The 24,880-nt window shown below is 39.6% G+C and overlaps 1 protein-coding gene across 1 annotated transcript; it reads right to left on the reverse strand.

The window, feature by feature from the left end:
- Window positions 1-6,537: 6,537 nt before the first annotated feature.
- Window positions 6,538-18,720, reverse strand: LOC142181751 (uncharacterized). Its single transcript, XM_075255255.1, has 2 exons — window positions 18,252-18,720; window positions 6,538-6,632 (listed from the first exon to the last, which is right to left on the reverse strand). The coding sequence occupies exons 1-2, from the start codon at window positions 18,718-18,720 to the stop codon at window positions 6,538-6,540; spliced, it is 564 nt and encodes a 187-aa protein (XP_075111356.1).
- Window positions 18,721-24,880: the final 6,160 nt, after the last annotated feature.

Here is a 24,880-nt window from a genome sequence, read left to right on the forward strand (position 1 = left end):
AACTAGGCATAAACTAGTGTTTGCAACCACTAATCCAACATTAAAACCATAATTTAGTCCAAATATCAAACACTCATAGACATTCAAGCCTTAAAAACAATACCCATCAATTACCCACACTAGGGTTGAGCCACAATCCTAGCTAATGGATCTAGCTACTCATGATTATAGAAGAAAACAGAGAAATAAATGAAGAAAACCCCATAATATTTAATTACTAGATAAAACTTGAAGATTCAATGATGAAACTATTGTTAAATTACTCAAAATGGTAAAAGAACACTATTCACGAGTGCAGCTACTGTCTAGAATACAACTGATGACATAAAAATGGGAAAAGAAACTATTTATACTAGGCCGAAAATTCTGGACAAAAATACCCCTGCGGGACTAGTGTGGACCGCACAAAATCGAGTGCAGCCACACTAAGGCTCTTGGCTGAAACATCTGCTCTCTGAACTTGATCTTTGCGGACCGCACAAAGTCGAGTGTAGCCGCAATGAAGTCAATACGGTCCGCATGAAATGCTTTGCGACCGCATTGCTTGGCTGCCTAAAATGAGCACTCTCTGAACCTTCTCTTTTTGGACCGCACAGAATGGAGTGTGGCCACAATGGTACTGTTATACTGAGCTTGGACTTTTTCTTGGTACTTGTACATGTTTCACTCCTTTTTGAGCTTGTTTTGATGAATCGTCACCTTGTTGACCAAACCATGCAATCAAGTACAACATGTGAGCCTTTGAGACTATTTTGTACACATTTCTAACCAAAACTTAAGTAATAAGGAGTGTAAAATGCATCATTATCCCTAGTTATCAGGTGGAGGCTGCTTTGTGATTTCTTGAAAGCAGTCTTCGAGTGAAGGCTTGCTCGCGCTTGGACTATCTGGAAGCGTGTTTTAGTATGAGTAGTCTTACAGTGCTATAGATAGATTCTAAAAGGGGGTTTTGTCCGACCCTGAACGTCACCCGGATCTAGGTCCGTACGGGCGACGTTCAAAGAAAAAATGCTCATCTCTTCATAGCCTGGTTCCCTTTGATGGAGATCCTTGAAATCGTGTGCCACCCTTGTGTTGGCTAAGGCGTTGTCGGCTCTCCGGAGCACAACCTTACTTTAACGGAGCTCCTCGAGGTCGGGTACCGCCTCGTGGCCGGACAGGAGGCTTTTGGTTGGCGTTCCTGATTGGTTTTGAAGTAGGCGAATTGTCACCGCCTTTCCCACATATAATATGAGGCTGCTTCCGCCTTCTCAGGGGCTTTCCCATCTTATGCAGTTGCCATTTTCTTTCCTCACCACGTTTTCGGTATTGACACGCCTGTACATCTTTTCGCCTTATAACTCTTCAACGCCTGTACAGGCTCGGGCAAAAAGATGTACAGGCGAAAAGATGTCCTCACCACGTTTTCGGTATTGACACGCCTGCACATTCTCCTCGAGAAAATGTTGCCCGAGCCTGTTGTTCCTGAAGTCTTCGGTTCCGGAGCGGTGGTTCCCCCGAGTGATCATGCTTCGACCGGGGTTGGTTCTTCTAGGACTGAGGGGACTGGACTAATCATAAGTGTGCTCGGCCTTCAAGGAAGTCCGCCGGCTTCACTTCATGGTGAGTTTTGGCATAGGCCTTCAGTGTCTCGCGTCTTCCCTTCCTTATCGAGTTTTTCTTCTGCAGGCCTTTGACAGGCTTAGGCCTAAGCTGGTCCGGTATGGAGCTAGGCTTTAGAAAGCTCTGGTCAAGGGTAGGTCCCTCAGGCTCCTCTGCGAAGAGGAGAAAGTTGAGTTGATGCACTGGTGATATGAGGCGTATCGGAGCTCGAGCTACGAGAGATATTCGATGGAGCAGGTAACTTCTCGTGGTATGCATTTCGCCTTTTACCCTTTTAGGTTAACTTCTTGCCTATCTCAGTTACAGAAAAGGCAGAGGCTCTGGAGTGCCTCAAGGGCAAAGCCAACCGAGTTAGGAATGATTGTGGCGAGCTAAGAGCTCAGGTTCAGGCCCAAGCTTCAGGGGAAAAGGGTGCTTTGGCTAAAGTTCCTGCCTTCGATGTCCAACTCCGCTTGGCTCGTGACAACGCTTCAGTTCAAGAGGATATTATCACAAAGCTCGAGTCCAAACTTTTGAAGGTTAGGGTTGAGATCGTTGATGCTCGGGCTTAAGCAATATTAAGCCGGACTAAGGCTGATCTGGAGATGGCGATTCATTTGAAGGAGGCTACTGATGCCCAAGCCGAGTTGAAGAGGGTCCTCAATCATAAAAAGAGGGTCGAGGAATATGTTTGTTGCAGATCCTGAAGATAGGTACTTGAAGAGATCGCTGCCAGGGGTTTTGTTCCCCTGGGAAAGCTGGCTCGAGCGAGGGTAGACGAGCGTGATGCTCGGTCACTTTTTGCCGATGCTGTGGAGAGTGAAGATGGGGTTGGCAGGTCGTAGCCTTCTGAAGTGGAGCGTAGATTTTGCCATTTTGTGCGTGATATTCACACAGCGCATTTGTAGATGGAGAACGTACAATTTGCGTGTGAAAATAAAAGAAACCCTAAAGCTTTATCTCTTATGTATCCCTTTCTTCTTTTCTTTTGACCAGGCGGGCTGGTTTCGGAGTTTGATGAGAATTTTTAGATTCGTATTACGGTTACGGAGCTCATCAGGCAGGCCCGAAGGCTTTTTTATTCTCGGTTAATGTGTCTTCTAACGCAAGCTAGTGTTAGAACTCTTATGCTTTGCTCAGCTATTATGGGTTTAGTCTCCGACTCAGGTTTTGACTCAAGCCTATTTGACCTTCAATCTTTTGTGCCTGCATGGGCGGATGACAATAGCTCTTACGTTTTGCCCTTGGGCATTTGTATTTTAACTATTTTGGGTTTAGTCTCCGTGTTGGGTTGCGACTCAAGCTTAATTGACCCTCAAGTTATTTTTTGTACCTGCATGGGCGGATGACAATGGCTCTTATGCCTTGGGTCGAAGCGACCTTTTAGGTATGTGGCCCTGAGGCTCGTGAAGCTATGGCTCTTACGCTGTGCCTTTAGGCATGTATAATTAACTATTTTGGATTCGGTCTTCGAATCGGGTTATGGCTTGAGCTCTTTTTAATCCTCAAGTTTTCAACTTTTAAGCTGGTGAAAGTGGCTCTTACGCTTTTGGTCGTTCCGACCTTTTAGTGTGTGGCCTTGAGGCTTATTTGGCTGGCAAAAATGGCTCTTACGCTTTTGCCCATGGGCATATGTAAGATTTGTTTTCCTCTTGTTAAGTTCTTTTTGAAATGATTTTGCCTAACCCGTCATTGGTTCGGGAAGAACCTCGATTTCAAGTCGTTAGCGGCGATGTTCGAGCACCTCGGAAGGTTTAGCTCGTAGGCTGAGTAGCTCGAAGCCTTGTGATTTGGAGTTGACATAGTTTAAGCTCGTTTGCCTATTGAGGGTAGCCTATTTTAACCGGTTCTTTTCGAAGTAGATTCGAAGTAATGGCTTGTTATTTAGTTAGCGACGGTCGAGCTTCCCCGAGTAGCGTTAATTTTGCTGGTGCAGCCATTTTGACCGTAGTCATATGTTTTTGGCCAGAGCCATTTTTGATCCCGCATGATAGTTTAGGCGTCTGTATCGAGGGTATGCCCTTTCGGGAGTCTTACAAATGCAACACATAGCCTAAACTTCAAGATTGAGTTTTATGCCTGTTGTAAGGTCTTAGAAAATTTTCATGCCTGTTGAGGTCTTACAGTTTTTTCATGCCTGTTGAGGTCTTACAGTTTTATCACGCCTGTTGAGGTCTTACAGTTTTTTTGTTGTTATGTAAAATAGATCTGGCTAGATCGATTTTGTTCGCTCGGGGTCTTACAGCCTCGGGTTTTCCAATGAATGGCAATTGGCGACAGTCTCCGAGTTATCGAGTTCACTTAGACTCGAAAGTCGTTACTCGTGAGCTCAAAATTGCCTCGTTGATATCTTACGAGCGTGGAGTTCCAACCCTGAGGTCATATGGGTATCAAATTGTTGACGCTAAGTCTCCGAGTATTTCGGGACGTACTCGATGGAGGGATCCTTGCCGTGAGTATACTGAATTTTCTTTGGAGCACGAGATGCCTTTGGCGAAAGATATTCTTTGATTGCTTAATATAAGTACATGTTGTTTCCTTGCCGTGAGCTCGGCCTGTGCGGGCACGACTCTTTTGACCGTTTGGCTCGGTACATTATTTCCTATTGGAACTTTGTTTGTCGTTCCTCGACCCTTTCAAGCAGATGTCGTCTTCAAGGGGGTACCTTCTGGAGTTCGGGGTTGATTATAAGAGAATTTTTTAGAATTTGCTGAGTTTCCCTTAGGCAGCTCGCAGACGTTGCCTCGTTAAAAACATTGCCGGTAAAACCCTTCTCTTGGGACAAAATCTCGGCCGAAGGAAAAGAGTACAATGGGTGCATTTTAGAACCTTAAGGTCTTCGGGCAGGGTTAGCGTTCTGACTGCTCCGATTAAGTGCCTGCATAAGGGTTAGCCCTAAATTTGAAACAAAAACGGAGATGGTCGTACCTTGAAGAGAGACATGCGGGCGATGCCTCGGGATTGATTCGCTACAATCGTAATGGCTGATTTGTTTCAATTGCCCGAGGTGAAGACACGGTATGGTTCTTTACTTTGTTCTGTCAAGTTTGAACGGGGTGAGGCCCGATTCGCCCTTTGGTTTACTCGGGGGCGGAGGCATGAACGTTGGTACCACATCGTGTATTGTGAATATATCCCTCGGCGCATGCCGTTCCCTGTACACGGTTTTAATTTCGTCTTATGTTGGAAATTTTATCATCTGGTGAAGGGTGGACAGTACTGCTCTCATGCAATGTATCCACGATCACCCGAATAAGGCATTATACCTCATGTCTCATTCGATGACATGGAATTTGGCGTCTTGGGTCGTGCCTGCCACGGTGACCGAAATGATGATTTCTCCTTTCGTTGTTTCGCTTGCCATATTGAATCTGTTGAGGACTCAAGTGGCAGGCATGATTTGGTTGAGCAATCTGAGTTGCTCTATCACCCTCGACCTGACAATATTAGACGAGCTACCTGGATCCACGATTACACATTTTATTTGAAAAGAATTTACAAGGAAGGAGATTACCAGTGCGTCATTGTGGGGTTGAGACAAGGTCTCAGTGTCCTTTTCACTAAAAGTGAGGGCGTCCTCGGGAATATATCCCTGAGTCCGCTTTTCTCTGGTGATGGATATTTTTGGTCTTCTAATTACGGGTTCCTGCGGGGCATTGGCGCACCCCATGATCATAAGGATGACATGTTGCGGCTCATTTGCCTCGTTCTTCTTGGTTGCCTCTCTTTCTCTGAACTGATTTTTGGCTCGATCGCTAAGAAATTCCCGGAGATGTCCTTTGTTAAACAGTTAAGCTACCTCTTCTCGTAGTTGATGACAATCCTCAAACCTGTGGCCATGCGTGTTGTGAAATTCGCATACCAAGTTGTAATTCCTTTGCGAAGGATCCGATTGTATAGGTTTGGGCCACATGGCTTCTCTGATTTTACTGATGTCAAGCACGATATCCAACACATCGACATTGAAGTTGTATTTTGACAAATGGGACGCATTCATTGTCACTACGTTCTGATCGAACCTAGCTCTGTTGATGAGCCCTCGAGGATCCTTTCCTCGATCCACTCTCCGATCATTGCGAGGTAGGTTGCGCTTTGGGGCGTTCCTTTTATTTTCAAGGTATCGCTGATACCTTTCTTTGTTTAGTTTTGGTTCCTTTTCCAGGAGCCTGCTCGGGTACACTGAACCCGAAAGGGCTCCCAGCTGGTCATCCTCGGCCCTGATCTTTGACTGGTACCGATTGTGGATGTCTGACCAGGTCACTGCTGGGTACTCGATCAGGTTTTGTTTCAGCTAGTTCGAAGCCACCGAGATTTGTTTGTTCAGACCTTGAGTAAAGTCCTACACTGCCCAGTCATTGAAGACTGGCGATAGCTCCATCCACTCTATCTGAAAGCAAGACACAAACTCCCGCACCATCTCGTTCTCCCTTTGCTTGATTTTAAAAACGTCGGACTTCCTTGTCGCTACTTTGATGGCACCGGCATGTGCCTTTATGAAGGAGTCTGCTAGCATGGCGAATGAATCTATGGAGTTAGGAGCCAAGCTGTGATACCACATCATGGCCCCTTTCGAAAGAGTTTCCCCGAATTTTTTCAACAATACAGACTCGATCTCGTCATTCTTTTATCGTTGCCCTTTACCGCACATGTGTAGGCTGTAACGTGCTCATTAGGGTCAGTGCTCCCGTTGTACATAGGGAGTTCCATCATTATAACTTCTTTGGAATGGGTTTTGGGGCCGCCTCCTCGGGGAACGACCTTTGTATGAACTTCTTCGAATCCACGCCCTTGAGGACCTAGGGCGCACCCAGGATCTGGTCAACCCTAGAGTTGTAGGTATCGACCTTCCTGTCATTGGCTGCTATCATTTTCTCGCTCGATTAGATCCTTTTGGTGAGATCCTCAAGCATTTTTGCTATGGCCGGGTCAGCTATCGACCCGTTATTGCTCGATCTCTCAAGTACCTGTTCGGCTAGGGGAGCTGTTTCCAGTGCTACTGTGCTGTGAGTCTTTGGATGGCTTTGTAACTGAGGGATAGCCAACTGTTATGCCTGCAACATTTCAAAAATAACACGAAGACTAACTTCCTATTCTTCCTGGGCTGGGGTTTTTTGGACTTCCTGTTAGTCGTCATGCCGTATGCTTCTGTCGGTGTGTGAGGTTTCGTTGACCTGCTGTGTGTCCTGCGAATCTGCGTCTGCTAAAATCGGTCCGCGAGCGTTATCAAGATTCTGCGGTGACGCGCCGACAACTGGAACAGCCACACCGTTTTCCCCGTGGTTTTCGAGGTTGTCGTTCTTGATTCTGTTTACTGAGCCAGACATTTTGTCCTAAAATCAAAAGATCTTGGACAAGAAAAAGTGTGAAACATAACTTGCGTTTTTGTAATTAAACCAGCAAGAAAATAATCACTATTATTTTTAGCCCCACGGTGGGCGCCAAACTGTTTACCGTGAAAATGGTAACAAGAATTAAATTTGTAAATGGGACTCTAAAAATACATGATCTATTTTTATGCTAGTTTTTAGAGCAGTTAATGCTCGGCGTATGAAGTTTAATGGTGAAATACAAGTTAAAATGGGGCAATAATCAAACCGAGGGGCTTGCTTTCCGGGTTTTGGATTGATCGGTGAAAGGCCTCGAGGTCGATACTCTGCTCGAGCTCGAGCTATCGGGTGTAAACAGGAAGGCGATAACAATTACGATATAATTAAAGAAGGCTCTTTATGGCCAATATCAAGCAATAAATGAAGAGCATGTATGAAAGCAATAAATAAAGAAGTAACCTCGAGCGAGTGAGTTAGATAGAAAAGAGAGAGAAATGTCATTGATCTTCAAAAGAATAGTTGAAGTTCGTCTTACAGAGTGTTAATGATTCTCCTTTTATAAGGGGGGGGGGTCCAAACTTAGTACAAGATACGTTGAGTAATAAAGGAAGTGTGATGGGACAGCTAACTAGCTTCATGACTTACACGTAGAACAATATTAGGCTGCCCAGATATACTTAATCGGCTCTGGATGCATTCTTTGGAAGCCTCCCATGCTTGTCGAGGTCTCAGCTGACATTATTCCCAGGTCGGGTATCGACAGATCTTGAGGGAAGTATTCAGCTCGAGGTCTCGAGTCTCCGAGGCAATCTCCTGAAGCACTTTGTTAACGAGAAATAGGTCCCCCCGATTTCACCGTACACAAGCCTTACTAGAAGCACATTGAATTAATGTACATATTTATACTTTGTAATGCATGTGATACCATTACTCCTAATGAGTAATAAAAATGATGCTTAGAATACAGTTTTAGAGTTTTTGCTCCACATATTTGCAAATCAGTCTGGGATTTTGTTATTAAATATGAAGTTGACATACCTTATGCATGTATCATGTTTAAGACAAGCTAATCAATGGGTTCCATTGATGGGAGTTAGCTCGCTAGTGTTAAAGATCCTGGTAAGGATAGAGTCGAGTAACTAATGTGATAAGCTTATTTAAATTGAGAATTAGAGCAGAGCACGAGTTAAAGGAGGAACAATCTTACAATTAGCTCTATCACACAATCTAGAGCATCAAATAAAGGTGTTATTCGTAAATGCAAGTAGCCTCCTAATTATAGATGTGGTCGGTAATACACCGATAAGAAGAACTCTACGAGACACGAATCCGAGACATCCTAGGACACTTTAAAACTTTAGGCTCTGATACCAAGTTTTTCATGCCCCGACCTCGGGGAGCGCTACCAGCGCTCAACCAAGATAATTCGGCCGAACAAGCCTGCTAGATTTCATTCTAACCAAACTCACTCATGAATAATGAGAAGAAATACGTTAATTAGACAACGAGGAGATCATGTATATAACACCAATTCATTACCATTAGTTACTTCATTTTAAAGTCTCAAAATACACACACTTTCATAGTTTGAAGTGGAACAAGTGATTCAAACACAACATAACTAATTTAACTTTCCCAACACTAGTATACAACCAATACTATGTATACATAGCCTCTTATAGATACAAAAGTTCTATAATATTGCTGTCAACAAGGTACTGACTATACCTCAAAACATAATACACAAGAACAAAAGATACACGACCCCGAAATGAAGTGGGGCTCACCAAGTCAGCTGAGAAGAGGGTGTACAACTATCACTAATCAATGTCGCCTGCTGTGGAACCACCTACATCCATTAAAGATGCAGTGCCCCTCGCAAAAGGGACGTTAGTACATATGGAATAGTACTAGTATGTATGACTAAACACCCTCTCAATAGAACAAGTAATAATAAAAGAAAGAACAATGATATAATTAATGGAAGCCTCAAACAATAACAAAACATCAAGTTAGGATCAAGATAAGTTTTCAAGTAAATTTCCATATGTTAGGTTGGGAGATCTTTAGTACCGATATAATACCATATTTTTACCACGGAGACCGATCTCGGCCCGATCAGCTAAGCTGTCTCATCAGACACATCCAATTACAACACCACCATATACGGTATGGCATCCGATCTCAACTCGATCAGCTAAGCCGTCTGACCACAATGTCGTGTGGGTCGGCATCACAATCCGCTAGAAATCATCTCATCCCAAATAAGGGGAATAATCTCATCCCAATTAAGGGGAATAATCTCATCACATTAATACGGGAATTTACCCCTCAATAGCTCCTACACCGGCACATGTAGTTTCGGGGTTAGGTTATTTTGACCTACCCTTCATCGGTGACTAAACGATACTCCCATAGCATTTATTATTTAAAGGATTTACAACTCATTTCATACTCTTTCGCACATCTTTCCATTTCATTGGCACTAGTTACCACAATTGTAATATCATTCTCGCCACGTCGGCTGTATTTCGTATTTCATGCTCACCTCTTTCACTTTCAAACATCATCATGGATTTTCAAAAACAAGGCATATCTATTCAATACATTAAATACAAATGTGAGCAAATAAGAGTCGTAAGCACATTGAGATTTCCTTACACAATTTGGCGTGATACCTTTCATTTGGAACACAACTAGAGGTCCTAACATTTTAATACGAAACCCATACTTTGAACACAATCCCGAAGGAAAACACCATATGATAAGAGAATTCAGAACCCATTTTTGACATATAACTTTCAACACAGAGTTTATTCGGAATAGTCAAATTTATAACAAATAACTCGGGACTTATGAGAACATCGTGGGATTCAACTCTAAGAAATAAGTTTAGCCGACATACTTTTCCTTGATCTTCCTTAAAATACTACAATGACCCGAACACTCTAGCAAACTCAGTCTATTTGGAAACATAACAAAAAATGGATACAAATTAGGAAGATATTCGTGGTTTCAGCTCATTTGAGCATTTTATCAAACACTAGGTGTGCATCATGATTTTTCAAGGTTCTTCTATGGTGGATTCCTTTATCCCACAACCCAATCCTTACCCATTTGAGCTCAACAACCTTCCTACAATACTTGGAGGATTTAGGAAAGAAATTCTTACCTTTTAGAAACCCTAGCAAGCCTCTTGAGGAAATTCCAAGGCTTGATCCAAGTTGAGTAGTGAAATCCTTGAATCTCCCTTTTAGAATAGCTCTCTCCTCTCTCTAAAATATTAGATAACCCCTAAAAATGACCCCTATGGCTAGATGAAATGATGGGGTCAGGTTATGAACTTAGAAAACTGAAGCCCTGATGTAGATTTGTGGTCGTATATGCGACCACATAACACTTCTGCGGTCTGCAAAATGGACCTCATATGACCCTCCAAAACTGGGCACTTCTATGCAGGTGTGCGACAGGTCTACGGTCCGCAGACCAATTCTATGGTCACGTATTCGACTGCAAAACCCCTTCCAAAATTTCTCATGCTGGTTCTGCGATGGATGTGCGTCCCGCAAAACGCTTATGCAATCGCATAGCTGGCCGCAAAACAACCGTAAAAATTGGCTCATTTCTCTGCTTCACTCTGTGGCAGATCTGCGGTCCGCATATCAGTTTTGCGGTTGCATAATTGACTGCAGAAATGCCCTGTTCTACAAAAACATTTCTTCAACTCCCCAACACATTCTACAATCATCAAACTCTTTAGCACACCTCAGCACCATGAAAACCTCGTGTTCTAGTAATATTTTTATGGGGCCTTATAGAGGCGGCCACTAGAAGAAGAGTAAATGAACAAGTTCTTTGTCAAAGCTCAAGATCCACAATATTATGAAATATTGTTGGTTATAGGAAATCACAAGTTCTCAAACATCATCAAGTTAGGAGAAAGGATAGAAGAAGGAATCAAGAGTGGTATGGTGACCAATTTTGAGGCGCTTCAAGCCACCAATAAAGCGTTACAGTCAGGAGGTATCTTGAAGAAGAAGGAAGTGGGTATCGTGATGGTAGTCTAGGGCCCTAAGTCTCTCTTTACCTATCAAACACCTCCACTCACATATCAACCCTTACCTCCAAAATACCAATACCCTACCACTACTTACCATACCTAAAATACCAAACCTACATATTACCATTCTCCTTCTCCCGCCTGCAAAAACCTTCCAAAGTGTTACACCTGTAGTGTTGTACGTTGAATTTGTCGTAAGATAATTGACATCAGTTCAAGGACAAGATTATTTTGAGGGTATAAGTATTTGGCTATTTCAAACAAGGGATAAGTAAATTCGTAAAGGTGAGAGGGTAAACATATCAAAGAAAATGTGTTCCGTTTAAGGTTGTCAATTTGGGATAAAATACGGTCCAAGATATAATACCACGTATTTGTGGACTAGTGCCATACAAGGTACCACATGACTATGATAGTAAGAAGTATGAAGTGTCTTAAAAGTGATAAGTATTTTAGGTAATTTGATATAATTCTTAATTATTTGTGAGAAATTGGTTAATTATTGGTTTAATTGGACTTTAACAAGCTAATTAGGAAATTATGGATAATTATTAGGTGGGGACATCACCCCAACATGATAGCAGGACAATTGAGGTGACAATGACTCTTTGGTTTATGTACTAGATGGCATATTTAGGAGATTTTTGGCTAAGTAATCACCTAAAATGGGGCCACCCACTATGATAAAAAACCACATCCCTACATCATTAAAGGAAAATGAAATTGTTTGCTAAGTAATGGATGGGAATTCTCAAAATGAATTCATATCAACCCCCACAATGTAATAGCAACGTGACTTGCAATTCTAAGGGAGCCCGGTACAATCTTTCTCAAGAATATCATACGGAGTTTCCCTACTTCGATCCACCGTTACGTGTTTTATCATAAAAGACGTATGTTAGAGGGATTTTAAGTAGAACCGGCTCAGGTATGTTAAGGCTATCCATTCTTTCCTTGTAGCATGATCCATACTATACAAACGGAATGAGCAAATGCACAACTTTCATAAATGACTCTATTCATAAAAATACTAGAGGTGCCTATGTTCTTGATTCCCCATGTGTCCTATTATTCTATCATCTGTTCATGGGTCTCAGAAAATATGTAAATTAATAAAGTTTATTACATGATATTAATCAAAGGCATATTGATCTTTTGACATACCGAAATCTTATAAACTCACTTCTTATGCATTGCATTCAGTTATACATGCACATTGACCCATGTCTTAATGTTGTTATATATATATATATATATATATATATATATATATATATATATATATATATATATATATATAGTATGTTGAAAAGATTATGGCGTTATATACGCACCACCACCTGATCAGCTGGTATATGTTGATGATTTTGCCCACAGTGGCCGAGATAATATGATGGGATGCCCTCAGAGGCTTGATGATGTTATGTACACATATACCTATGCATGATATGACATTTATACACATATGCATGACATTATAAATTTTTCATGATTCACAGATCTATTCATACGATACAAACGGAATGAGCAAATGCACAACGTTCATAAATGACTCTATTCATAGAAATAGTATAGGTGCCTATGTTCTTGATTCCTCATGTGTTCTATTATTCTATCATTTGTTCATGGGTCTCATAAAATAGGTAAGTTAATAAAGTTTACTTCAGGATATTAATCAAAGGCATATTGATCTTATGACATACCGAGAAATCTTATTAACTCACTTCTTATGCATTGCATTTAGTTATACATGCACATTGACCCATGACCAAATGACGTTATATACGCGTATATGTATATATATATATATATATATATGTATGTATATGTATATATATGTATATGGGGTATGAGGAAAGGTTATGGTGTTATATATGCACCACCACCTGATCAACTGATATACGTTGATGATTTTGCGCATACTGGCCAAGATGATATGATGGGATGTTCTCAAAAGCTTGATGATGTTATGTATGCATATACCTATACATTATATGGCATTTATAAGCATATTCATGACAATGTAAATGTTTCATGATTAACAAAGCTATTCAGACTTGTAAGTCGAGTCTTTTACTACATGTTTCTTTCATGTCTATTATATACGACTTTTCCTGCTTTACATACTCGGTACATTATTTGTATTGACGTCCCTTTTGCCTGGGGACGCTGCGTTTCATGCCTGTAGGTTCCGATAGATAGGTTGAGAGTCCTCCACTTAAGTATTAGCTCAACAGAAGGTGTTGGTGCACTCCATTTGCTCCGGAGTTGCCTATTTGGTTAGTATGATTTGGACATGTATTGACTGGTATGGCGGAGCCCTGTCTTGACTTTTATGACATTTATATACTCGTAGAGGCTTGTAGACAGATTTCATGTATACAAATATTTTTATGGCCTTGTCGTCCTATGTTTTGAGTATACAAAGCATCATGCCGGCCTTATAGGCCCGTACATCATATGTATAAGTCGGTATATCAAGTTAGGTGATCTTATATCGAGTATTTCCTCATGTTTTATTCTAGTTATCTCATGACAACCTTTCTCGTTCATTTACCTATGATAATATGATACGAAAGATACGTTATGTTGGTACTTAATTGAGTAAGGCACCAGGTGCCTGTCGCGGCCCATTGGTCTGGGTCATGACAAAAATGGTATTAGAGAAATTCTATCCTAGGGAGTCTACAAGCCATGTCTAGTAGAGTCTTGTTTATGGGTGTGTTGTTCATTACACTTATAAGTAGGAGGCTACAGGGCATTTATGACTGTCACTCTTTCTTCTAACTCTAGATCGTGTAGTAGAGCTCAGTTGTAAGAACTCAAAATTCGAACTTCTATTTTATTTGTAATACAATGATACCTACATCTAGAAGGACGATTGGTAAAAGATATAGCTATGGAAGAGTTAAGTTAGAAGAACTCGATTTTACATCATGCATATGATGAGTAAATGTAAGGTCTTCAGCAGATCATGTGTATAGTAAAATGTGTAAGCTTATTGATAAGGAGCCCTAAGGCATGAATATCTATCCACCCAGATGGTAAAATGAATAAGAGAATCTGAAGGTAGATACAATTTCAACAAGTAAAAGAAGCAAGGTAAAGAAGGGTATGAGCTACCCAGCTAGTGAAGATTATCATTAATTACCATTCAGGAAGAGAGATATAAGCATTTTGAGTTACCTTCAACAGTAACAGAGGTATGTATAATTGGCCACACCGATCTAAGTTATGCTCTATTGGAGCTAACAGATATAGTTTAAGAGAAGGACGAATTATCAGGATCCGGGCTAGGGTTAGAGTTACCCAACATGGTGGATGGATTGTTTACATTAGTTGACATTTCCGAAGGATATTGCAAATGTGCTAATAGATCTTCTTGTGAGACACCCAGATAGTGCACTCTAGAATAGTACCGCTAGATTTGAATACTAGAATGCTCAAAAAAAACTTAATTACAAAGATAGGCACTGGAATCCTGGAAGGGACAAATATTACCTTAGTATGACTCTCGTCCCTAGTAGATAGAGAGTGTTAGGCAACCCGAAGTGCCAATGGATAGAGCAAGAGGAGCGAAAAGTAAAAAAATGTCTTGTTGAGGTTTTCAGAATAAAGTGATAGACGGAAATATTAGCAGGGAAATAAAAAGAGAGATAATGAAGCATTATGAGTAAGATGTGATACATGGATGACAACGGTAGATAAAAAAATGAATGACACTATTACAGAGTCTATAGTCAAGGAAAGGAACAGACGAGAGGTGATAGGCCTTGAGACAATAAAAGAGTATAGGCCATAAAGTCATATCCTCATTTCGAGAATTAAGTTCGTGACTCCAACGCGACTACCAGAAGGAAAAGTTAGACCCCAGAGTAATAGCAATCAGTATGGGCTGGTGAATAAGATAAACTAAGTATGAATTATGGACTGAGTGATTTGATAATAGTCGGCATCATGAAAATTTCAAAGATTGCATTCCGGCGATAATACAATGGACGACAGAAGAACTACCTTTAAAGGTCATTCAGGAAGACTCTTCCCTAAAGCAAGCAATGTGAGTAAAGTTAATCTTAAGGAACTATGTGTGCCAGTTACATTAGGTGTCACCCTCGTGGGTAAGGAATTTTGTTATAATTGGTACAAAAGGATTACCGTAAGGCGAGTAAGGATCATCGATGATTTGAAAAGATGGCAAAGATAAAAAGGTAAAACATCTATAGGTAGATCGTCGTAGCTCTGAACCTTAGTACTCCCCTAAAGGGGGTAATATGGAGTGATGTGGCATTAATTCGGAATTAAGTGGTTCTAGTAACTATGAAATGGTAAAGGAAGAATGTGATAAAAATTAGAAAGGGGTGAGATTGCAGCTATTCAAATCCTATAAATATACTACGATTCTAGAATATTATGCAAACATAATGTCAAAGAGAGGAAGTAAGGGTTCCTGCCCGAGATTTTATTGATAAATAAGGAGCTAGAGCGAGAGGTAAGTTAAATAACCGAAGAAAGATTATGCGGAATATTTATATGAGAATGGACCACCGAGTAGTTAGTAGTTTATTTAGGAAGAGCCTAGTTATGGCTAGACAGGAGGTTACAGACAAATCAGCAAATCTACAAGATAAACATAGTAAAACCCAATATAGTGAATTCAGCCTCGCAGTTATGACATTGTAATACTCGAGATATATTCAGATAGGAGTTGGGGTAGTTAAATGTATTGTATGAGTGTTACGGAAATAAAAGAGAGTGCCAGTGGGAAGACAGTCAAAATATTAGTTCAGAGGCAACCCTACAAGTACAGGGGTGTGGAGATAAGTAACTACGGATAATTATAGGTGAGGAAGAACATCAAAAACTTCGTCGAGTATACCATGTAATATGCTCACATCTTTACAAGAGTTATAGGGTCCTCCTTAAGTACCACAATGAAAGACTAGATGAGGAAATAAGGAAGAAAGCTTCAACCTAAGCATAGTAACTTGAAGAACAAATGGTCATGTAAAAACAGTCTCACTATAATATTGTATGCATTCTATAAGAAAGTGGCACCTACCGTGGCTAATGAACGAGTAGTAAAGTCAAAAGTAATATTCGAGATCATATGAGTTGCATGAAAATTCTGGCATGTGTGGGAACTAAGATAAGCTAAGTATGCACACAACAAGGGGGTAGAAAGACCAAAAAAAGTAATAGCTTATGTTTAAAGATAGCTGAGAAGTAACAAAAGGTATTATTCGATCAATGATCCAAAGTTAGTTATGTTATGTACGTACTTAAGATTTTGGAGTATTAGCCATAAATCATATATGTTGACAATCATACAACCGTAAAAGATTTCGGTATAAGTTAAAAGAAAGAATTGAGTCCAGGTCATAGACAAAGGATTGAATTATTAGAAGATTGTATCATGGATGTTCCATAGCATCCATGAAAGGCTAAATATAACTAATACCATGAGCCACAGATCGAAAGATAGCTTAATCCTAGATAATGGTTGATCAGAGGGAAGAGGAAACAAAAGAGTTACACCAACTAAGTAAATAAAAAGTCTGATTATTGGAACCAGAAAACTATAGAAATCGTGATTGAGAACATTGCAGAATAACTCTTAATATCATAGGTACAAGAGAGATAGTACAACAACATATTCTATAATGGCGCTACAATAAAGCGAGTTAGAAGAGTACCAGCCTCATAAGAAGTTAGTATGGAGCTCCCACTGGATTATGTATGCACTAGAGGTGTAAGTATTATAATAGAGTTTCAAGTTATGAATGTAAATTATACCTATATGGAAGGGAGGTCATGAAAGTAATAGAAGATGTGATGCGAGATTTTAAGGTAAGTAAGGTAAATGTGAAAAACGTATGAGATACTTAGGTGCAGAAGGTTGTGAATAATCTATACTTTAGGTAGAGAGCTAGAAGCACTGGGATTTAGTATCCAGGAATGATAGCGGTGTCATTAGTGGAATATCTTCCAGCCTATGGTTTCTAGGTATCAAGAGGTCTAGCTAAGAGAGTAAAGAAGAGTTAGAGACAATGCGATGTCTCATTTGATGTTCCAGAATAACACAAGGAAATCTATGGTGTAAGTAAGTTGAAGGAAGGTTGCGAGTAGTATAAATAGATATGTATAGGCCGCAAGCTAAAGTATGGTAAAACAACAAGATTTTAGAAGGACATGAGTAAGGATAAGAAAGGGCGAGTGAGAAGGTGACGAGAATGAGTAAGTCCTCAGGATTAAGCATTAGTCCAAGTAAAGAGTTATGCGGACCGAAAGGTTCGAGATGTGGCCAACATGGCAGGTGAGAAGGTTCCTCTCTAAATGTCGCCTATAAAAGGCATGATGCATTTTGGGAAGAAGGGCAAGTTGATCCCGAGGTTTATTTGGCCGTTTGAGATCTTGTAGGGAGTTGGAGAGGTTACTTATATGCTTGAATTGCCTCCTAGTCTAGCTGGGGTACATTCGGAATTTCATGTCTCCATGCTTTGGAAGTACCATGGAGATAGATGACATATTTTAGACTTCATCACAGTACAACTTGATTAGAATTTGACCTTTGAAGAAAAGTCGATGGCTATTATAGACCCGCAGGTTCAAATGTTGAGGTCTAATAGTTTCCCTTCTGTGAAGGTGCATAGGAGAGGTCATCCGATTGAGGAGGCTATGTGGGATTCTAAGTCATATATGCAGAGTAGATACCTACACATTTTCACCAGTCCATGTATATTTCTCTATCCATTTTAGGACGAATGTTTCTTTTACAGATAGAGAATGTGATGACTCGATTGGTCATTTTGAGTAATAACTTTATTTCTATGTTCCGAGACCTTCCATAGCTTTATTTGATGTTATATGACTTGCGTGTGTGGTCCGTATTATTTTTCGAAAAGTTTTTATGTGATATTTTAAAGAAAAAGTTATGTTTTGCTTAAAATGAAGCTAGAGTTTACCATGGTCAGTATTTTGGTAAATACATCGGATCAGTGTTTTGACTATTTCTGTAGTTTTTTTAATAATAATCCAATCACCCAAGTTTTCATCTCCTGTGGTGTTGGGGGGGTTTGGCTCGGATCCCTACCTCGTCGAATATAATAACAAAAAGGTACAACCAAGGGGGACATAAACTTTACCTCAATGGTGTCATTCCTACAATGTAATGAAGGGTGTATGGGCAAAAAAAACAATTAGTTGACCCCTTCTTCCTATTATATACAACTTAACTAACATAAAAGTTAGACTTTTCATATCTAATTCTAAATGATGGTACTTGCCATTTATCCATAAAGAAAGGACCTTTGGCGTCTTTGGGAATTTGCTGGAAATGATCTCTTCTAATGAAGTAGTGACATTCTTTGCAAAACAATCCGCAACCTGATTTGCCTCTCGATAGCAATAACTGATAGAGGCATTAGCATGTTCTAATATCTCAACAATATCATCGATCTCCTTCCTTAGAGTATAGTTGTGCAAAGTTCTGTTTTGAAGTATGTTGTGAATCACCAAAGAATTAATTTCCACCATGAAGCTGTTGATTCTATTGTTGACACACCACTCGCACCCAAATTTAATCGCCCTCAACTCTGCGACATTGTTGCTACCACATATGATAGGGATTGAGAAAGCCATGATAAATTCTCCTTTATCGTTCGTGAGAACCCCTCTTATCCCTGCTTTGCCACTTTGTTTGTCGAAACTCCCATCAGTGTTAATCTTTAGTTTCCTTGTTGGGGCTTTTCCCATAATAGACATCTCCAAATTGGAATAGGTTTGAGTCTCTCGAATAACCCACAGTTCCTATACCAATTATTATGAGTGAGAATAGAGGGAAACTTTCTGTTTATAGTAGCATTGATGTTCCAGAGAATTTGGGATTTCATCTTGTATTGATTGAACTTTATACCATCCCCAAATTTTCACAATGTATAGCTTCTCCAGATTTCCCAGCAAACAAAGATTGGCATAATATGTAATATCATCTTATACTAAATTCTTTGGTTTCCTCTGCCACCATTGGGTGAGGACACCACTAATGGAACCAGAGATATGTTGGATTCCCAAAGGATTTCCAAAGAACTTCCATAGGCAAATAGCAGCTTCACTATCAAAGAAAACTTGTTGTATATTTTCACATTGGGGGATACTACAACAATTGCATTTTGAAACTGGTTGATTGCCAAACCTCCTGGTAGTGTCATCAAAAGGAAGCTTTCTCTGAATCATTCTCCAAATAAGAAATGACATTTTGAAAGGGATATCGTCATGCCAAACTTTACCAAGAAAAGGATTTCTCTGTTTAGTGGTTCATACCATGTGCCAAGAAGTGGTATTAGAGTAATGACCGTCCTCGATGACCTCCAAGAAGCATAGTCATTTTGATCTTGTCTTCCTCTTGGGATACAATTGATATGTTCAGCAATTTCAATGGGAAGGACTCTTTCCAATTTATTAAGATCCCATCTCTCACATCTGAAGAACTCTGCAACTAAAAATTTCCCAGAAGTTCTAGAATGATTGACTATTTTAGCGAGTGGTCCTTTACCTGTCAAATCATCCCACCAGAAGCTACATTTCCCTGTATTAATATTCTAGTATATATTCTTTTCAGCTCTATCTCTAATTTGAAGCATACCTCTCCAAGAGTGTGAATTCCCAGATGTAATAGCTTTAGAGACTGGGTGTGCTCTAATGTAGTTTTTGGCTTTTAAAAAATCAGCACACAAAGAGGGGCATGTTCTGAACCTCCACCACCTTTTGATTGAGCAAATGTCATTTATCTCCTCCATTCTTCTAATGCCTATTCCTCCCTCTTCTTTTGGAATGCATAGGTTCTTCCATAAACTCCAGTGAAATTTGTTCTTATTACCATGGGAACCCCCAGAGGAATCTAGCAAAGTGTTTCTCAATGAGATTAAGCGTAGCTTTTGGAGGGGACATTGCAGAAAAGGTGTATAGAGGGAGAAATTGTAGAACATTTTTAATAATAACCACTTTCCCTCCATACGATAGCATCTTTCCTTGCCATCCGCTTATTTTCTTATAAATCTTTGCAATCATATAGATAGGGCATCCTAGACACTTGAAAGGAAATTGTTTGTCCATAAAGCCAGTGGTTCTCCTGATTCTATTTATCCTTCCAGCTTTAGTATTAGGAGTTGTAATGAAGAAGCTCTTATTGACGTTGAGTTTTTGCTCGGATGCCTTACCATAGTTCTTGATATTATTCACGATGAGCTTGATGGATTTATTGTTGCCTGCCATGAAGATGACAATATCATCCACATAAGCAAGATGATTAATTTGAGGACTTCTTGTTGGCATGTTAAAAGGAGTGAAATTGTCGTCTCCATGAATCTTGCTAAGAGATCTGGTGAGAACTTCAGAACCCGGAATGAACAAGGAAGGAGAGAGGGGATCACCTTGCTTCAACTCTTGTAAAGATGTAAAGAAACCATGCCCTGGTGCCATTAAGAATAATAGAATACCAAATATTGGAAAGTAGATTCTTTGTGATATTAATCCATTGTTATGAGAAATCGAATTTCTCCATCACTGCAGTAATGAAGTCCTAAGAAATTCTATTATATGCCTTTTCTATGTCTAGTTTAAGCACAATATTACCCCATTTGTTGGAGCCCTTTATACCCTGAACAATCTCCTGAGCAAGAAGATTGTAGGTTCATATGATGTTTTGGACTTGCATGCATGTTTGGTTGGGGTCCTGGTGACCCAAGTGCATTTCGGTGCATTATGTGAAAATTGGCAAATATTTGAGTTGTAAGTTAAAAATAATGCGTTTTGATGATTGATTCTTGATATTTGATGTTATTTTGATGATTTGAGTTAGCAAGCGAGTTTGTATGATGTTATTTTACTTTTGTGAATGCTCGGATTGGATCCTGAGGGGCTAGGTAAAGTTTTAGATGTGTTTTGGGAAGTTTTGGAGGGGCTATTATGCATGTGCAGACCTTGTATTTGCATGGTCTTGCTCGAAAATTTGAGCATTGCTTTAGCGGTCAATGTATCACATTTGAGAAATGGGCTTGGGCTGGGTGTGTTCGCATTTGCGAGGGCAGGTTCTCTTCTGTAGAGATTGGGCCTTTGCATTTGTGAGCAACTTTGTCACATTTACGACTCCTCAACATTTAGGACAATTTCACAATTGTGAAGCTAGGATCGCATTTGAACACATGGGGGTTGTCGGAAATGTGAGGCTTTTGCAGACTTTTGTTCGCATTTGAGGGACTGTGGTACAGTTTGTATTTGCGGACTATGGCACCTTTTGCATGGGGGTTGTCGTAAATATGAGGGACTGTGGCACAATGTGCATTTATGAATTGTTGTTCGCATTTGCAGGCATCGAAATTGTGAACTAGAGTTCCCAATTGCGATTCCAGTTGTCACGCCCTAGGGGTTCTACGTGTGAAATTTCTTTTAAATTGTGTTAAAAGAGAAGAGTCTCCACCTAATGATTTTGAAGGTGCATTAGGGGAAGGATTTGCAAATAACTTTGTTTTAACTAGTCTGTGTCAGCAAAGATCGGTTAAGGGTTCAAATTAACTCAAAGAGAATGTGTTAGGCACTCTTCGAGGTCCTTAACTGTGGGTCCCGACCGAAATTAACTCTATATAGGATTATTGGATTATAATTGTCCTATGTGACCATGTAAATTAAAGGAAAGTAGGGAATTCAATTATTTGACTACGACACAAAGCAAGTGTGAAGAAGATTGCACGCAAGAAGGAATTAAAGAATACATTAATAAATGATTAGTACAAGTCTTTAGAGATTACAAAGTACAACCTAAGTTATTCTAAGTCCGATGAAACAAAGATGCGAGCAATGGGCATATTTGGGCGGGGGATCCTAAGTTTTTTAGCCTAAAGGATCACCTCGTGCAACACAAATAATACTTCACAACTCCTTTATGCTAGGGGTTACTCATATTATTCAACGGGCACAGACTATCATCTCATGCTACCTGATTACTATATTGAAGTTGCTTACCAAAAACGCTCTAGTCAAATTCTTGGTCGTATCTATACGTGCACTACCTGTCCCATGCCTATGGTCCAGGAGGCTTTGGACCTATTATTTGGGTTGTTATAGTCTTTACTTAGGGTGATCAAAGTGATAAAACTACGCACACATCCAAAACAAGTAGGACTACACATAATAACAACGAATGACTCAAGTTAGCTTCCACAGATAAGCAACAAAAGCATGCGAACAGATTTCACATTCTGCAGTAGATAGTTTTAGAATCTAGATGTATTAGAGTCATTTATAAACTATAAGCAAGTATTCTATGTGACCACAAGGTTTAAACATTTCATGGATAGTGCTTCTATTTAGATTATCGAAACTACAGATTAAAAGTGTTATAAAAAATACTACAATTGCTCAAGTTAAGCAAATAATGAAAGATGTTTGGTTCCTATAGGCATGCTATCTAATAGTGCATAGAAGTAAGCATGTTAACAAGTGAAACACATAGGTTCTTATAGATATGTTTCTGATAGTGTGCGGGATTAGGGCATGTAAAGCGAGTGAAGTGTTTAAGTTCATATAGACAGGATTTATATTAGTTTATAGAAATAAAGCACATCAAACAAATAGCAAACAAGCAATTAAACCATAAGGATAAGTTCTCTACGCATTCATGCGAGTATTAGAATACCCCAGCCCCCATTTTCACTAATATCCCCATCGTTCAGTTTTACAATTTATTACAAACCACATTGAATACTTACAGGCCCAATTACAAAAAATAAAATAACCCAGTAACGCATTTGGGCCTTCGCCTAGGCTTAGAACTTCATGCGGACAACAGGCTCAAACTCCAGGTGCGAACAATGTACTTCAGACCTCCAGTTCAAAAAGAATGCCCAACATACCAGGCCAAAACGACTTCTTTAACTACCCATTTGTATACCAAACTAGCTATAATAATATGAGTGACAAATTATATGCTCGACCAATTAAGCAACATTTAAATCTAAGCACTTAACCTTTAATGCTAAAAGGAATATAGGCTTCTCAACTAGAGGCATACAAACAGGATTACTCAAAAGTCTCATCAAGCATACACATCATACACATCTTTTACTTCCCAAAAACAGGTTAAGAGATAGTGCACCAAAGTTAAATAGAGTTTCCAAATAAAACATGGTCTAGAATTAATCTAAAGGTATTTTTGACCCAGGAGTCTTAGTCATGGCGGTCTAATAGAGTCATATCCAGGAGAACAACGATAACAATAGGATAGTAGGCATGATCCATAACGACATAACATGCTGAGTATACACAAAGATTCCATAATCTGAAGAACTCATGGTATGAAGACATTTGACTTAAATTTAATTGAAAATACAGACTCTAGGGCTTATGCCAGTTGACAATGCACAGTAGAAGAGGCTAAGTATATTGGAGTTCAATTAGAAGTTTTAGGCCGACCCTAGAGAATGCAGGATAGAACAAACTTCATAGAGAATTCTCAACAACATGTTAAGACATTAAGACAACAATTGGCACATAACGTTCATATAAGCATAAAGTGGGGAGAAACAATGGAGTGTAACAATAGGTGATCAAGACAGCGGAGCAGGCTAAAAATACACAAGATCGTTCAAGCTAGACATAATAAGCATGTATTGAAGTTTAGATTCTAGGCAGATTGTGACTAGGGAATTCAGGAATGCGGGATAAATTCAAAGCAAGTAGGATTGCAAAAATAACACACTAATAAAGTCATATTGATTCACAAAGATTAAACAACCATGAACATACAAAGCACAGAATACAAGCAGAGATGAAATAAGATTGCAAGAACCGAGGTATCATAATAATTCAAAACAAAGTAAAAAGACAAACTTAAGCTAATCATCAAGTATCAGCAGAGACAGCAGAATAAATAGGTTTATGAGAACCAGAAGTCGTTTAAGCTAAACACATATTATAGGCATATATTATAATTAGAAACTAGGAAAATTCAGATGCTAAATGTATAGAGTCACATGAATACTTCAGAACAAATAATGCTACAAACAAGATGGAGTAATAGAACATGAATTCACACAAGTCTTAGTGGCACAAAACATGAATATGAACGAAATAAAAGGAAATTTCTAACGCCAAGAGATTTACCAGTTGCAAATATATGAGCAAAATAAGAAGAATGATCTCAGCACTATCCCAATCGTTAGTAGAAAAAAAAGCAACATAACCCCAAAATCCTATTGCGTCAGAGTTCCCAAAAGTTTTAGGTGAACTCCGAGCAGTGCTCACACTAGAGAGGTTGGTAAAGAAAATTTGGTGGCCTTGGCTTTCAGCCAGCCAAAGTCCGAAGTTTAGAATAGTAGAATGAGTGATAATGAGAGAGCAATAGAAATAGTTAAGGCCTGTTTGGGGAAACGAAAAATAGTTATGGAAAACAATCAATTAAGACAAATAAGGAAATAAAATATCAAATGCAATTAGTAATAGTGCCAATAAAGGGAGAAATCGAATTCCAAACCCTAATTAGGGTTTTGAAAATTAGTATGATGGTGTGAGAAATCAACCCTTTTTCCATTTATATGGATGTGATAATGTACAGATCTTAGAGATCAAAGTTGAACGGGCCCGATTCTGAGAGATGGTACTCTCCAAGTTTAGACAAGTATTAAGTAACACCATTGTTGCGTAGATAATGATGCGATACCAAAAATAAGGAAGGTGCATCACAAGGATATTCAATTGTCTAGCTGGAATAGGAGAATGATTAGAGATAAGGAGGATAAGGTTTCACAGGGGGGAAAAGCATTGGGAGCGTTTGAGGGCGCAGAGACGGGAATTATCTCTAGGGTTTAATGGGAGGGGATATAAGGAGACAGGTAGGGCTGTTGTAGGCTGTTGATCATTT

The sequence above is a fragment of the Nicotiana tabacum genome, chromosome 6, assembly GCF_000715075.1.
Source record: "Nicotiana tabacum cultivar K326 chromosome 6, ASM71507v2, whole genome shotgun sequence".
NCBI lineage: Eukaryota > Viridiplantae > Streptophyta > Magnoliopsida > Solanales > Solanaceae > Nicotiana > Nicotiana tabacum.